We start from the raw sequence: 15,294 nt of genomic DNA, 5'->3' as shown, positions 1-15,294 counted from the left end.
TATTGTTTTATTAAAAATTATTCCCTGTTAGAATGATTTAATCATAACTGAGTAATGACTGGGACCTTACTATTAGAAAAGTTACCATATCTCTTCAGCATTTTGCATGAGAAGAGCCACTTGCATTAAACAGTTCTAAAGACTTCTGAGGCTTTAGGTACTGATAACATCTTACTCCTATTGTAAGAAATCTTCTGTTGCCATAAGAGACTGAATTCCTCTCTCTCCTCTCTGTTGCTCTGCCTTCCTCCCTGCTCCAATGTTATGAAGAAACCAAGGCCTTGGAAGTCTTATTAAAGTTAATCAGAGGACTGAAAAAAATGAGAAAGGTTAAGTGCAGGTCCTACTTTTCTGGGGCTCTCTTTTTTCAAGTTAGCTTTTCATAGGTCATTTGAAGTGGGAGTGTTATGCTTTCCTCCATCACAGATGAAGTGTACTTTATGCCAATCAGAGAGTAAGCAAAGGAATATGACGAATGCTGTTTCCATAGGACCACATGTTTGAGTTATACTGAACTAAGTACAGGAAATGTGCTACATAATCTCTTATTCTATACTTTCTAAACAAAACATGAGCCAAGTTTTGTATTTAAATTAAGAAATATAAAGGACAAAATTGCAAAGTGAGAGCTATGCTAGGAAGCTTTTCTAAACTGATTTAAACTAAGTGCTGCTGTGGGAGTTAATAAAGATCAGCTAAGGATAATTACATCCAAGTTTTTTAGGTCATTTGGCCTGGAAATATCTGATACGCTTTCCGGGACACTCATTTATACAGATATCAGAGAAAATTGAACATAACCTAAGTGACACAAAATTTTCATGTGTTTTTCTCCCCCCCAGAGAAGCCAAGATCTCCAAATGATTATCAAAGTGAATGCCAGGACAGATAAGACTAGGAGAGGATGAGACTTGTTTTGATTTCTGAATCTTGGTTGATTTCCCCCAAATTTCACTGTGTGATCTTCTCAGTGTCACTGAAGGGGCCACATCTTTGAGTTTTCCCTCTGTCTTCTGTGTCTGATCCCTACCACCCTGATTTTCACTTTGGAGGGTCTGCAATGGATTCTATCTAAATTTACATTTGGTCAATATAAAATCCCAGAGATTAACTTAACTATATTATTGATAGACAATTTTCATAATAAAATGAATTTAATACTTGTATAATAATTTTCTCCAAAAGTTTTCAATTAATCATCCAATAATATGGAATACTTAGTTATATACAATACTGTGGGAATTCTTGGAAACTGATCTAAATTTTTTTTTAAAGAGGTAAAGACCTGGATAATGTTATCAAAGTGAATCCCAAAGGAAGGGAAAATGCCACTGGGTAAGAATTATTTAGTGTCTTTAAGTTTGATTTTTGTAAGTGACAATCTTATGATAAAATGATTTTGCATTTTAGCTTCATAACCATATTTTATTAGCATGGAGTGAGACAGTAGCAGTGGGCCCCATGACCTTCCCTTTTTGTTCCTAATAAAATTACTTAATTTTTGAAGAACCGTCCTAATTTTTGATACTAAGTTGCCCTTTATCCCAGATTTTAGGGCTTTGATTTAGTTTATGGATGCATTACTGAATTGTTTCTTTGTATCCATCCAAATGAAGCATAGTCTTAACAACGTTTTCAAGGTAGATCTCCAAAGTAGCAAAGCCAAAGTGGAGGCTTGACTAAAACCCTTGTAAATCAACTTCTCTAAGGATGATATGGTCTCTGAAGGCAACCCAGGGGAGGGACTGGCAGGTGTATCCACTGGAAATTCCACCACGGTTTCCCCTCTTCAGGGCTCTGTCAACATGGTAGCAGCACTGAGTCCCGTCACCTCTGCCATCCTCTGCCATCCCTGTGCACTGTCATCCTTTTGGGTTCAAGTCATCCCCTTTTGATATCGTTCAATGTCAATGCTCTTCTATGAGGGTCACATGTGTACCCCTGAGAAATGACTCATTCATTTTCCTACCATGTGACGTATTTTTTTTTTCGCTCTTTGTAACTCATCATAACCTAATTATATTTTAAAAGGCTTGCATTGGGGAAATGGTTCAGTTTATAGGAAGACATATATTCTTCTCCTTATAACTTTTAAAATATTATTATTGATATTGTTCTCATTATTTAAAACCAGAATAAGCAATTATATCTGATTTGTTGAGTAGAAATCTATATCCTGTCTTGATCCAGTCTAGGACTTTATCTGACTTATATGACTTCTCCAATCATTGTTCACTTGACTAGTGTTTTACTTAATAACATGCATTAAAATTCATTTCTTTGTTCAAAGAAAACAAGACTTCAATGGATTTATTAAAGCAAATCCTGAAACAAATAAAAATATCAAGAGGTAAGACATGTAAAACTTCCTCCCCTTCCTTTGGCATTTATAAGCACATCGGAATCCTGACTGCTTGTCAGGAGACTGCATTGAAATTCAAACCAAGCTCTCTTTTTCCCCAAACAAATCATATTAAGCAGTTTTATACAAGTGATAGTCAGAAGTGATCTTTTGCATTTAATTTATGGGTAAAGTTTACTATCTGGCAGATTTTGCAAAATTAAATGGGAATTTGACTTTATTGAGTTAAATGATTCCTTTCTGTGTGTGTGTATGTGTGTGTGTGTTTAAGTGTGTGTGTGTGTGTGTATGTGTAAGTACTGCATGTGTGTGTATAAATGTATTTGTGTGTATATAAGTAGTGTGTATATATAAGTGTGTGGGTATAAGAGTATTTATGTGTACTCAAGGGGGTTCTCCAGAGAAACAGAAACAATAGGATAAGGAATTGGCTCATGCTCTTATGGAAGCTGAAAAGTCCCAAGCTCTGTAGTTGGCAATCTGGATACCTAGAAGAGCCAGTGATTTATAGTTCCAGTCCAAACCCAAGTGCCTAAGAATCAGGAGAGCTGATGGTTTAGCTTCCAATGCCAAGAGATGTCTTAGGTCAGTCAGTCAGGCAGAAAAACTCCATTCTAACTCAGTCTTTCTGTTCCATTCTAATCCTCAACTGATTGGGTCATGGCCCCTATGTTAGGGAGGACCATTTGCTTTCCTCAGTCTACAGATTCAAATGTTTATCTCATCCCCGAACACCCTCACAGACATACCCAGAATAATGTTTGACCCAATATGTAGGCTTTCTGTGGCCCAGCCAACTTAACATATGAAATTAACCATCAAAATGTGTGTGTGTATATAGTATAACTACATGTAAATATATGTATGTGGTATGTGTGGATATAGGTAGATGTGTTTATGTGCAAACAATGTGTGCACATATATAGTGTTTTTGTGTGTAGCATGTATATATCTATGTAGTGTAGTGTATAAAAATGAAGAGCTTAACAAAGTGTACTTTGTTCTCCTAAGGCTGTCTGGGTTATTTCAGCTCAGGTCATGATCTCACAGTTCCATGAGTTTGAGCTCTGAGTCGGGCTCTCTCTCCTTCTCTCTCTCTATGTCCCTCCCCCTCTCACACACTCTCTCTAAATATAAATAAATAAACTTAAAAAAGAGTTCTCCTACCCATTAACTTTCAAGTAAATCTGGAAAGCTTATATTCTCCTGCTTTTTATTTTTTAAAAAGCAGATGGAATATATTTGAAACTGAGCTTGTTGGTACGTTGCTGAAACCAGTGCACCAAATAATTCCATGTGGTTTCCTTTGAACTTCTTTCCATTCAGTTAACTCAGTACATGATATTATTAGTTGATTCGAAAATGTGTCACTGATGTCAGCAGGCCCAGTTAGCAGTGCAAGGACTCAGCTAGTTGAAAAGCTGGTGTGCTATTCTCAGCAACATGACATGGTCCAGCAACGCAGGGAGTTCGAGACTTGTATTTGCACCCAGTAGACTGAGAAGAAAGCATTGATTTCTATGGCTACATGGGGGTTCAGGGAGGTAACTCAAGGTAGTGAATGTGAGCAGGGAATCCTAAAGACCTGGGTTCAAATTCTGGCTTGGTCATTTGCTAGTTCTCATGCTTCAGTTTACTCATCCACAAAATAGGGATCATAACATTATCCTGCCTGGCCCATAGTAGCTGCAAGAAATTGTGAGCAATGATAAAGATTCAGGTGAATTATGTTTTCTTAATGATTCAGATACTGTTCAAATATTTAATTTACTTTGATTTTCCAAGAAAAATCCATGACTTCCATGCTAATTTTTATTTAAAAGAGTATTTCAAATAGTCACCTCTTGTTTTTCATATGTTGGTGTGCGACTATGTGCATGCCTACATGTGTCTACAGGCAAATAAATGTTTTATGTGTGTGTGCTTGTGTTTGCATGAATGTGCATATATGTACAATTGCACCTTTGTATGTACACCAGTCCACATGCATATGAGTATGTGCATGTTTTTGCAAACGCACCTGTGTGTGATTGCATAACAATGCACACATGCTGTGTATACATGGATACGTGTATATCTATGCTTTTGTATGTATATGAGTACATATGTACATGGATGTGTATGTGTGTGCACCCATGTCCAATGCTTGGGAGTATGCACAGTGTGTGTTTGTGCTTGCTGAGAGCTTTTAGGGACAGTAGTTGTCTTTTTCTTTTACTACGCATAATTAAGTTCTGTAGATCTTTTATTTTTTTAACGTAAAAAAATCTTTTAATGTTTATTTATTTTTGAGAGACAGAGACAAAGTATGAGTGGGGGAGGGGCAGAGAGAGAGGGAGACACAGAATCTGAAACAGGCTCCAGGCTCTGAGCTGTCAGCACAAAGCCTGATGCAGGGCTCAAACTCACGAACCGTGAGATCATGACCTGAGCTGAAGTTGGACGCTCAACTGACTGAGCCACCAAGGCACCCCTAACTTTTTTTGTTTATTTGTTTTCGAGAGAGAGAGAGAGAGAGAGAGAGTGCTCAAGCAGGGGAGGGACAGAGAGAGAGGGAGACAGAGAATCCCAAGGCAGGCTCCAGGCTCTGAGCTGTCAGCACAGAGCCAGACACAGGGTTTGAACTCATGAACCACGAGATCATGACCTGAGCCAGAGTTGGACACTTAACTGACTGAACCACCCAGGCACCACTGTATATCTGTTAAAAGTAAAGCCAAATCCTGCTCCCTCTCTTATTTAAAAAAGTACAATATTTGTCCATTTCAGGTAGAATACAATTCTAACCCTTAGCAATTGTCTTTCACTTGTTCAATAAAGTCCAGCCAAACTGATCTTTTTTGTATTCCTGGCTCATTCCTGCTTTAAGACTTCTGCATATGCTATTCCCATTTTGGGACTGCTCTACCCTCATATTGTCACTTTCTCAAAGAAGTCATTTCTGACCACCAAATGTAATTGTCACCACCCCCTCCTCCAACCCCAGTTGTGTTCTGTGCCAGAACACAGGCACCGGGCACTCTCTAATTTTCTTCAGAGCATGTATTGTTATTTAGAATTGTGACATTCATTTATATGTTTGATTGTATATTGCCTGCCGCTTCCTGAGTTAGAATGGAAGCTTCATGAGGGATAAGCCTATGTCTGTATTATTCACAGGTGTCCATAACTATTTGTGGATTGAGGGAATGGAAAAATACTGAGGATGCGTACACTATGGGGCATTGATTCACACGGTTTAGCTCAAAATATTATTTTAAATTACTGCATTAATTAGAACACTCTTCTTTATTGATTTTACTTACTTTGAGATTTAAATAAACCCTCATTGATATATGTTTTATTTAATATGTTTAAAGAGATCAAGTTCTTGGCAATATAATCAAAGCTAACTCCAAAATCAACACAAGTATTACAAGGGAGCGGTTGTAATGCTTACTGTTGTGTTATTTTTTTGAGTACTCAAATGTGAAAATAGAATCCTGGAATATTTTTTCTCTGACTCTGGAATTTAAATCTCACATACTTCATTTAGGCAAAAATCAACAAGAGGTAAAAAAAAAAACACACACACACACACACACATCAACAAGGGGGTGTTCTGGGGTAGAATAGTTGGTTCTTTCAGGTTGTTTCATTTTGCATGAAAAAAAGTCCACACATTTTTTTTTTGTTGCTGCTTTTAGCCTGGGTATATACATTCTCAGATATCTGGATAAAAGTAAAATCTTAAGTCAACATCTAGTTGCTTCAAAATACCTGTATCTGTGATGTTGTATAGATGCAACCTCAGAGACTTTGTGATACAATCTTAGTAGGGCCACAGAGCATGGAGATACAGGGTATAAAAGCACCTTCTTTAGAGGACCCTGGGTGGCTCAGTTGGTTAAACTCCCAACTCTTGATTTTGACTCAAGTCATGATCTCACAGTTCGTAGGATTGAGCCCCACATCGGGCTCTGCGCTGACAGCATGGACCCTGCTTGGGATTCTCTCCCTCTCTCTACCCTTCCTGTGCATATTCCCTCTTTCTCTCTCTCTCTTGAAATAATAAATAAACATTTTTAAAAAGCACCTTCTGCGGATGTCCTTTATCCATGTGGCATCCTCTGTAGGTCACAGGGCTATTGGCTTGTGCTGCGCATGTGGAAAATAGAAACAATAAGAAAAGCAAAATTCCATTAAGATTAGAAACAGAATATTAAAAGATAACAACAAAATACTGACACGTTTTTAATGACTACATGGGGTTTTTTATTATAGTAAATATATCTTACATTTCAGAACTCTATAGATTTTAATCTTCCTATTGTTTGTTGCCAATGCAACTACTCAAAATTTGTAGTTTTAACACATAGTTATAAATGCCAGATAGATACCAGGTTCTATATCACGGACTTTAACAAACTGGTATATTAATCTTCATCCAGTCTTGTGAATAGAAAACCTACTAATAAATGTCAATTTTTCAAAATATGGATTCTTCAAGGTTACTTTTAAATTCCCACAGCATATTGGAAGTTGATATTAAGAGGATGTGCCTTCTGGAATGTTCCATGAGATGCATATATAGACTATTAGAAAATGTTTAGTGCACCTGGCAAAGGTTAGGAGCATGACATTAAACAAATCACAATAGAGACAGAGTTCCAGTGCAGTATTTGTGACTGGCCTAAAGTCGCCAAGATTAAAATATTGTCTCACTGAATCTCAGAGATGTATAAATACCTACATAGTCAACTTTAACATTATTCCATTCTTTGGCATGATCTCAGTAAATGTTAATAAAGTTTCTGAGTTTTAATAGTTTTCATCATTTGGTGTTAATCTATCACTAACCTCACCATTTCTTCAATGTTTTAAAGGGGCCAGAGCCTTGACAATCTCATCAACGTGACCCCTGAAGTAAACAGAAGTAACGCAGGGTGAAGATTATGTCTTATCTTTCTTCCTTCCCTGACTGCATCAATTTGTGGCCCTCATCAGAGAAGCTATGTGGAAAAATCTTTGCATTGGAATCAGCAAGTCTGAAATCCATTACATCCCAGCTGGGTGCCTTTGAGCAAGTCCCTTGAACACTCTGAGCTGAGGCTTCTTTAGTCATAAAATGAGGGTCATGTCTGTTCTACCTTTGTCATTTGATTGTTGAAGGATCAAATGACATAATGGATATAAAATCCCTTTAAAGCAAGAAAGCACCAAAAATGGAAATTATTATGAAAATATAGTTAAGTAACAGCTACAGTGTTGGATTAAATACTTGGGAGGTGTGTGAAGGTTTTTGCAAATCATTATATTGCTCCTGATTGATTTTTTAAAAACTCAATATTGCCATGATATTATGGTTTTATTTTGAGGGTAAATAAGAATCTGAGCCAGTATATCGATGATCTATATGGAAGTCAAAATTTTACTTTTTAAAATTAAGGACATAGACTGGTATTGATTTCTCTTAAAACTTAATAGAAAAATTCATCTTGAACATATATATCTTTTAAATAAATACTTAGTTGATTTAATTCCATTTTTACTTATCATTTTTTTTGTTTAAGTTCCAAAGATCTTGATAACCTCATCAAAGTGGTTCCGAGAACAGGAAAAAGTGTGCAAGGGTAAGTTTTAATATGCTTCTTTTTTTTTTGTTTGTTTGTTTCACACATATCAATGCTTGAAAAGATAATTAAATTAACATTTTAAGAGACTGACACTGAGGTCAATGATAGTTTAAGAATGTGACCTCCCTGACCTCATGTCTAAAATGGTTAACTAGAGAATAGGTGAACTAGAAGATAAAATTATGGAAAAAGAAGAAGCTGAGAAAAAGAGAGATAAAATAATCCAGGAGTATGAGGGGAAAATTAGAGAACTAAGTGATGCACTAAAGAGAAATAATCTACACAAAATTGGTATTCCAGAGGAGGAAGAGAGAGGGAAAGGTGCTGAAGGTGTACTTAAAGAAATAATAGCTGAGAACTTCCCTGAACTGGGGGAGGAAGAAGGCATTGAAATCCAAGAGGCACAGAGAACTCCCTTCAGATGTAACTTGAATCGATCTTCTGCACAACATACCGTAGTGAAACTGGCAAAATACAAGGATAAAGAGAAAATTCTGAAAGCAGCTAGGGATAAACGTGCTCTAACATATAAAGGGAGACCGATAAGACTCGTGACGGATCTCTCTACTGAAACTTGGCAGGCCAGAAAGGAATGGCAGGAAATCTTCAATGTGTTGAACAGAAAAAATATGCAGCCGAGAATCCTTTAACCAGTAAATCTGTCATTTAGAATAGAAGGAGAGATAAAGGTCTTCCAAAACAAACAAAAACTGAAGGAATTCATCACCACTAAACCAGCCCCACAAGAGATCCTAAGGGGGATTCTGTGAGACAAAGTACCAGAGACATCGCTACAAGCATGAAACCTACAGACATCACAATGACTCTAAACCCATATCTTTCTATAATAACACTGAATGTAAATGGACTAAATGCACCAACCAAAAGACATAGGGTATCAGAATGGAAAAAAAACAAGATCCATCTATTTGCTGTCTACAAGAGACTCGTTTTAGACCTGAGGACACCTTCAGATTGAAAATGAGGGGATGGAGACCTACTTATCATGCTACTGGAAGTCAAAAGAGAGCTGGAGTAGCCATACTTATATCAGACAAACTAGACTTTAAATTAAAGGCTGTAACAAGAGATAAAGAAGGGCATTATATAATAATTACAGGGTCTATCCATCAAGAAGAACTAAATAAATGTCTATGTGCCAAATACGGGAGTCCCCAAATATATAAAACAATTACTCACAAACATAAGCAACCTTATTGACAAGAATGTGGTAATTGCAGGGAACTTTAATACCCCACTTACAACAATGGAAAGATCATCTAGACACATGGTCAATAAAGAAACAAGGGCCCTGAATGATACATTGGATCAGATGGACTTGACAGATATATTTAGAACTCTGCATCCCAAAGCAACAGAAGATACTTTCTTCTGGAGTGCACATGGAACATTCTCCAAGATAGATCACATACTGGGTCACAAAACAGCCCTTCATAAGTATACAAGAATTGAGATCATACCATGCATACTTTCGGACCACAATGCTATGAAGCTTGAAATCAACCACAGGAAAAAGGCTGGAAAACCTCCAACAGCATGGAGGTTAAAAAACACCCCACTAAAGAATGAGTGGGTCAACCAGGCAATTAGAGAAGAAATTTAAAAATATATGGAAACAAAAGAAAATGAAAATACAACAATCCAAACGCTTTGGGATGCAGCGAAGGCAGTCCTGAGAGGAAAATACATTGCAATCCAGGCCTATCGCCAGAAACAAGAAAAATCCCAAATACAAAATCTAACAGCACACCTAAAGGAAATAGAAGCAGAGAAGCAAAGACACCCTAAACCCAGCAGAAGAAGAGAACTAATAAAGATCAGAGCAGAAATAAACAATATACAATCTAAAAAAAAAAACTGTAGAGCAGATCAATGAAACCAAGAGTTGGTTTTTTGAAAAAATAAACAAAATTCATAAACCTCTAGCCAGGCTTCTCAAAAAGAAAAGGGAGATGACCCAAATAGATAAAATCATGAATGAAAATGGAATTATTACAACCAATCCCTCAGAAATACGAGCAATGATCAGGGAATACTATGAAAAATTATATGCCAACAAACTGGACAACCTGGAAGAAATGGACAAATTCCCAAACACCCACACGCTTCCAAAACTTAAACAGGAGGAAATAGAAAGCTTGAACAGACCCATAACCAGCGAAGAAATTGAATCAGTCATCAAAAATCTCCCAACAAATAAGAGTCCAGGACCAGATGGCTTCCCAGGGGAGTTCTACCAGACGTTTAAAGCAGAGATAATACCTATCCTTCTCAAGCTATTCCAAGAAATAGAAAGGGAAGGAAAACTTCCAGACTCATTCTATGAAGGCAGTATTACTTTGATTCCTAAACCAGACAGAGACCCAGTAAAAAAAGAGAACTACAGGCCAATATTCCTGATGAATATGGATGCCAAAATTCTCAATAAGATACTAGCAAATCGAATTCAACAGCATATAAAAAGAATTATTCACCATGATCAAGTGGGATTCATTCCTGGGCTGCACGGCTGGTTCAACATTCGCAAATCAATCAACGTGATACATCACATTAATAAAAGAAAAGAAAAGAACCATATGATCCTGTCAATTGATGCAGAAAAAGCATTTGACAAAATTCAGCATCCTTTCTTAATAAAAACCCTCGAGAAAGTCAGGATAGAAGGAACATACTTAAACATCATAAAAGCCATTTATGAAAAGCCCACAGCTAATATCATCCTCAATGGGGAAAAACTGAGAGCTTTCCCTGAGATCAGGAACACGACGGGGATGTCCACTCTCACTGCTGTTGTTTAACATACTGTTGGAAGTGCTAGCATCAGCAATCAGACAACAAAAGGAAATCAAAGGCATCAAAATTGGCAAATATGAAGTCAAACTTTCACTTTTTGCAGATAACATCATATTATACATGGAGGACCCAATAGACTCCACCAAAAGTCTGCTAGAACTGATACATGAATTTAGCAAAGTTGCAGGATACAAAATCAATGTGCAGAAATCAGCTGCATTCTTAGATACTAATAATGAAGCAACAGAAAGACAAATAAAGAAACTGATCCCATTCACAATTGCACCAAGAAGCATAAAATACCTAGGAATAAATCTAACCAAAGATGTAAAAGATCTGTATGCTGAAAACTATAGAAAGCTTATGAAGGAAACTGAAGAAGATATAAAGAAATGGAAAAACGTTCCGTGCTCATGGGTTGGAAGAATAAATATTGTTAAAATGTCAATACTACCCAAAGCTATCTACACATTCAATGCAATCCCAATCAAAACTGCACCAGCATTCTTCTTGAAGCTAGAACAAGCAATCCTAAAATTCATATGGAACCACAAAAGGCCCCGAATAGCCAAAGTAAATTTGAAGAAGAAGACCAAAGCAGGAGGCATCACAATCCCAGACTTTAGCCTCTACTACAAAGCTGTAATCATCAAGACAGCATGCTATTGGCACAAAAACAGACACATAGACCAATGGAATAGAATAGAAACCCCAGAATTAGACCCACAAAAGTATGGCCAACTCATCTTTGACAAAGCAGGAAAGAATATCCAATGGAAAACAGACAGTCTCTTTAACAAATGGTGCTGGGAGAGCTGGACAGCAACATGCAGAAGAATGGAACTAGACCACTTTCTTATACCATTCACAAAAATAAACTCAAAATGGATAAAGGACCTGAATGTGAGACAGGAAACCATCAAAACCCTAGAGGAGAAAGCAGGAAAAGACCTCTCTGACCTCAGCCGCAGCAATTTCTTACTTGACACATCCCCAAAGGCAAGGGAATTAAAAGCAAAAATGAACTATTGGGACCTCATGAAGATAAAAAGCTTTTGCGCAGCAAAGGAAACAATCAACAAAACTAAAAGGCAACCAACGGAATGGGAAAAGATATTTCTAAATGACATATTGGACAACGGGCTAGTATCCAAAATCTGTAAAGAGCTCACCAAACTCCACACCTGGAAAACAAATAATCCAGTGAAGAAATGGGCAGAAAACATGAATAGACACTTCTGTAAAGAAGACATCCAGATGGCCTACAGGCACATGAAAAGATGCTCAATGTCGCTCCTCATCAGGGAAATACAAATCAAAACTACACTGAGATATCACCTTACGCCAGTCAGAGTGGCCAAAATGAGCAAATCAGGAGACTATAGATGCCAGCGAGGATGTGGAGAAATGGGAACCCTCTTGCACTGTTGGTGGAATGCAAACTGGTGCATCCACTCTGGAAAACAGTGTGGAGGTTCCTCAAAAAATTAAAAATAGATCTACCCTATGACCCAGCAATAGCACTGCTAGGAATTTACCCAAGGGATACAGGAGTACTGATGCATAGAGGCACTTGTACCCCAATGTTTATCACTCTCAACAGTAGCCAAATTGTGGAAAAAGCCTAATAGTCCATCAACTGATGAATGGATAAAGAAATTTTGGTTTATATACACAATGGAGTACTACGTGGCAATGAGAAAGAATGAAATATGGCCCTTTGTAGCAACGTGGATGGAACTGGAGGGTGTGATGCTAAGTGAAATAAGCCATACAGAGACAGACAGATAGCATATGTTTTCACTCTTATGTGGATCCTGAGAAACTTAACAGAAACCCATGGGGAGGGGAAGGAAAAAAAAATGAGGTTAGAGTGGGAGAGAGCCAAAGCATGAGAGACTCTTAAAAACTGAAAACAAACTGAGGGTTGATGGGGGGGTGGGAGTGGGAGGGAGGGAAGGGTAGGTGATGGGCATTGAAGAGGGCATCTTTTGGGATGAGCACTGGGTGTTGTATGGAAACCAATTTGACAATAAATTTCATATATTAAAAAAATAATAAAATGGTTAATTAAGTTTTAATATAATGGAGGTAACTTTGATTAGTTAGATGCACAGTTGATTTCCAAGAATGGACAAGACACTTTATTGTTTTGTTTTCTTTTCTTTTTTTTAAAGTTTATTTATTTTGAGAGAGAGAACATGTGTGTGTGCGCACATGAGTGGGGGAGGGGCAGTGAGAGAGGGAAAGAGAGCATTCCAAGCAGGCTCCAAGCTGCCAGCGCAGAGCCTGACGTGGGGCTCAATCTCACGACCCACAGTGAGAACATGAACTGAGCCGAAATCAAGAGTTGGATGCTTAACTGACTTAGCTACCCAGGCGTCCCAATTTGCATTTTTTTCTTAAGCAGAGGATGGCATAGAAGAGGTGAAAGAGAACTAAATGGGAGACTATAGATTTGGATCTAGGTCTGGCTCTGCCCTCACTAACCGTGTGAAATGTAGTTGGTCACCTCTATTTGGGCTTCAGTTTTCTTGTCCTCACAGTAAGGAAATTGGACCAGGTGCTGTCTCGTCACTCCAATGCTAATTCAATTACTAAGTTCCAGTACAATGGTTGGTATCATGGAATCATGGTATCATGGAAAGTTGGTATCATGGAATCTAACTCTTGAGTTAGATTACTTCACTTTCACTTAATCTTTCTGTGTCTGTGTCTCAGTTTTTCCCTTTGTGAACATGGGATAATACTCCCTATATTGGATGATTGATTAAATTATATAAATCCTGTGAATCACTTGATCAGTGCCTGGCATATCATGTATTTTCTAAAACCATTGATTATTTTTTATTACTTCTATGCAGCTGTAGTTATGTCCAAATATATATATTCATAGGACTGAAAATTCCAATCTTTTGATATGAACTCTATATTTATAAATATTTTACAATAAAATATTTTTACAATATAAAATGGTTCTCAGTTTTAACAAATATTTGCAACCACATGATATAAATCAACCACTGATCTGATCACTTCTTCTATGTTTTAAAGGGGCCACAGTCTTGACAGTCTCATCAAAGTGGCTCCTGAAACAAACAGAACTAACCAAAGGTGAGGTTCATGGAACTCTTCTATACCTCTGTGTTTTTCTGTTTAACTTAAAAAAGTGTAATAAAACTCATTGTCCCACCATGGAGACAGCCAGTGATGGGACCAAAAATCAACAGCTGTGTTAGAAACCTGGTGTTCAGGTCCTTGCTCAGGGCTCCCAGGCCGTGAGCTTTAATGGAGGATAGAGAATTTCTTATAATGTCTCTTATCAGTATGCGATTGTGCTTGGGATTTCAACATAATTCTATTTCAGTATAATAGTTCCACATAATACGTTGCAATCATTTACATGAAAGGGCCTGTGTGTGATTAAATTAGTTTATGAGTTAATTGGAAAGATTAATTAAATGATACAAACATTTCTGGCCTTTTTTTCTCTTCAGGGTATATAGCATATTGTACAATAATAAGGTATACCACATTAACCTTCTTGTTTAGGCTTTTGGTGTTAATGTTGGTATGAAAGCCCATTGTTATAATAATGTGTCTTTAGAGCTATGATTATTCATTTGAGTGTTTAGAATAAAAGCAGTTTATGTAATCTGAAGTCTTGCTTGTTCTGATTTAGCACTACATGAACTGCAATTCTGAAGTGATTTAATTAATATCTTAGAGTAGCTTCAATGTTACAGATTCACGTTATATATATTACCTGCATACCTTAAATCAGGAAGTAACTGTTTTTTAAAAGTCCTAGGTTATGTTGTTTTGCTTGCTTGCTTTTGTTTTTGTTGTTTTTGGAGGGGATGGAAATGGGGAACACATGGAAATGATAAATTTTATATGTTTATATTTTTCTTTTGTTTGTTACAACCTCCCAAAACATCCTAAATGCTAATTCTGCTACAAAATATAATGTGGAAAGTCAAAAGCTCAAGAGTAATTTAAATTTGGGGTTGTCTTGAAAGAAACAAGAATAAAACTAAATTAAATTCTCATATGTACATAATTGTGTAAGAAATGAATTCATAGCCACCTGCTTTTACATAGGGCTAAAAAGAATTCAAGTAATGGGGCGCCTGGGTGGCTCAGTCGGTTAAGCATCCGACTTCAGCTCAGGTCACAATCTCGTGGTCCGTGAGTTCGAGCCCTGCGTCAGGCTCTGGGCTGATGGCTCAGAGCCTGGAGCCCGTTTCCGATTCTGTGTCTCCCTCTCTCTCTGCCCCTCCCCCGTTCATGCTCTGTCTCTCTCTGTCCCCAAAATAAATAAACGTTAAAAAAAAAAAAAGAATTCAAGTAATGATGAAGTTTTAAATTGGCAACAATTATTTAATTTAATATTCAAGTTGAAAAAAATGTCCACGTTATTATTGATTTTAGTTGATTTTACCACCTATTGCAACTTGCAACATTTTTTTAGGATCCAAACTCATTGCCTCAGCATACACA

General features: G+C 37.2%; 1 protein-coding gene across 18 annotated transcripts in view; it reads left to right on the top strand.

The window, feature by feature from the left end:
- The window catches only part of SCEL (sciellin), a 322,196-nt gene that overhangs the window by 273,449 nt on the left and 33,453 nt on the right, over positions 1-15,294 (top strand). For 12 of the 18 annotated variants that reach the window (XM_040487302.1, XM_040487300.1, XM_040487303.1 and 9 more), the window contains 6 exons: positions 271-330; positions 1,276-1,335; positions 2,291-2,350; positions 7,228-7,287; positions 7,915-7,974; positions 13,846-13,905. In XM_040487302.1, the coding sequence (XP_040343236.1) occupies positions 271-330; positions 1,276-1,335; positions 2,291-2,350; positions 7,228-7,287; positions 7,915-7,974; positions 13,846-13,905 (360 nt within the window). The remainder of the gene's footprint in view (positions 1-270; positions 331-1,275; positions 1,336-2,290; positions 2,351-7,227; positions 7,288-7,914; positions 7,975-13,845; positions 13,906-15,294) is intronic. The other 6 variants (XM_040487309.1, XM_040487307.1, XM_040487314.1 and 3 more) reach the window with 4 other exon arrangements.

The sequence above is a fragment of the Herpailurus yagouaroundi genome, unplaced genomic scaffold, assembly GCF_014898765.1.
Source record: "Herpailurus yagouaroundi ecotype Mexico unplaced genomic scaffold, PumYag 164, whole genome shotgun sequence".
NCBI classification, from domain to species: domain Eukaryota; kingdom Metazoa; phylum Chordata; class Mammalia; order Carnivora; family Felidae; genus Herpailurus; species Herpailurus yagouaroundi.
This window is presented reverse-complemented; position numbering and strand designations above follow the sequence as displayed.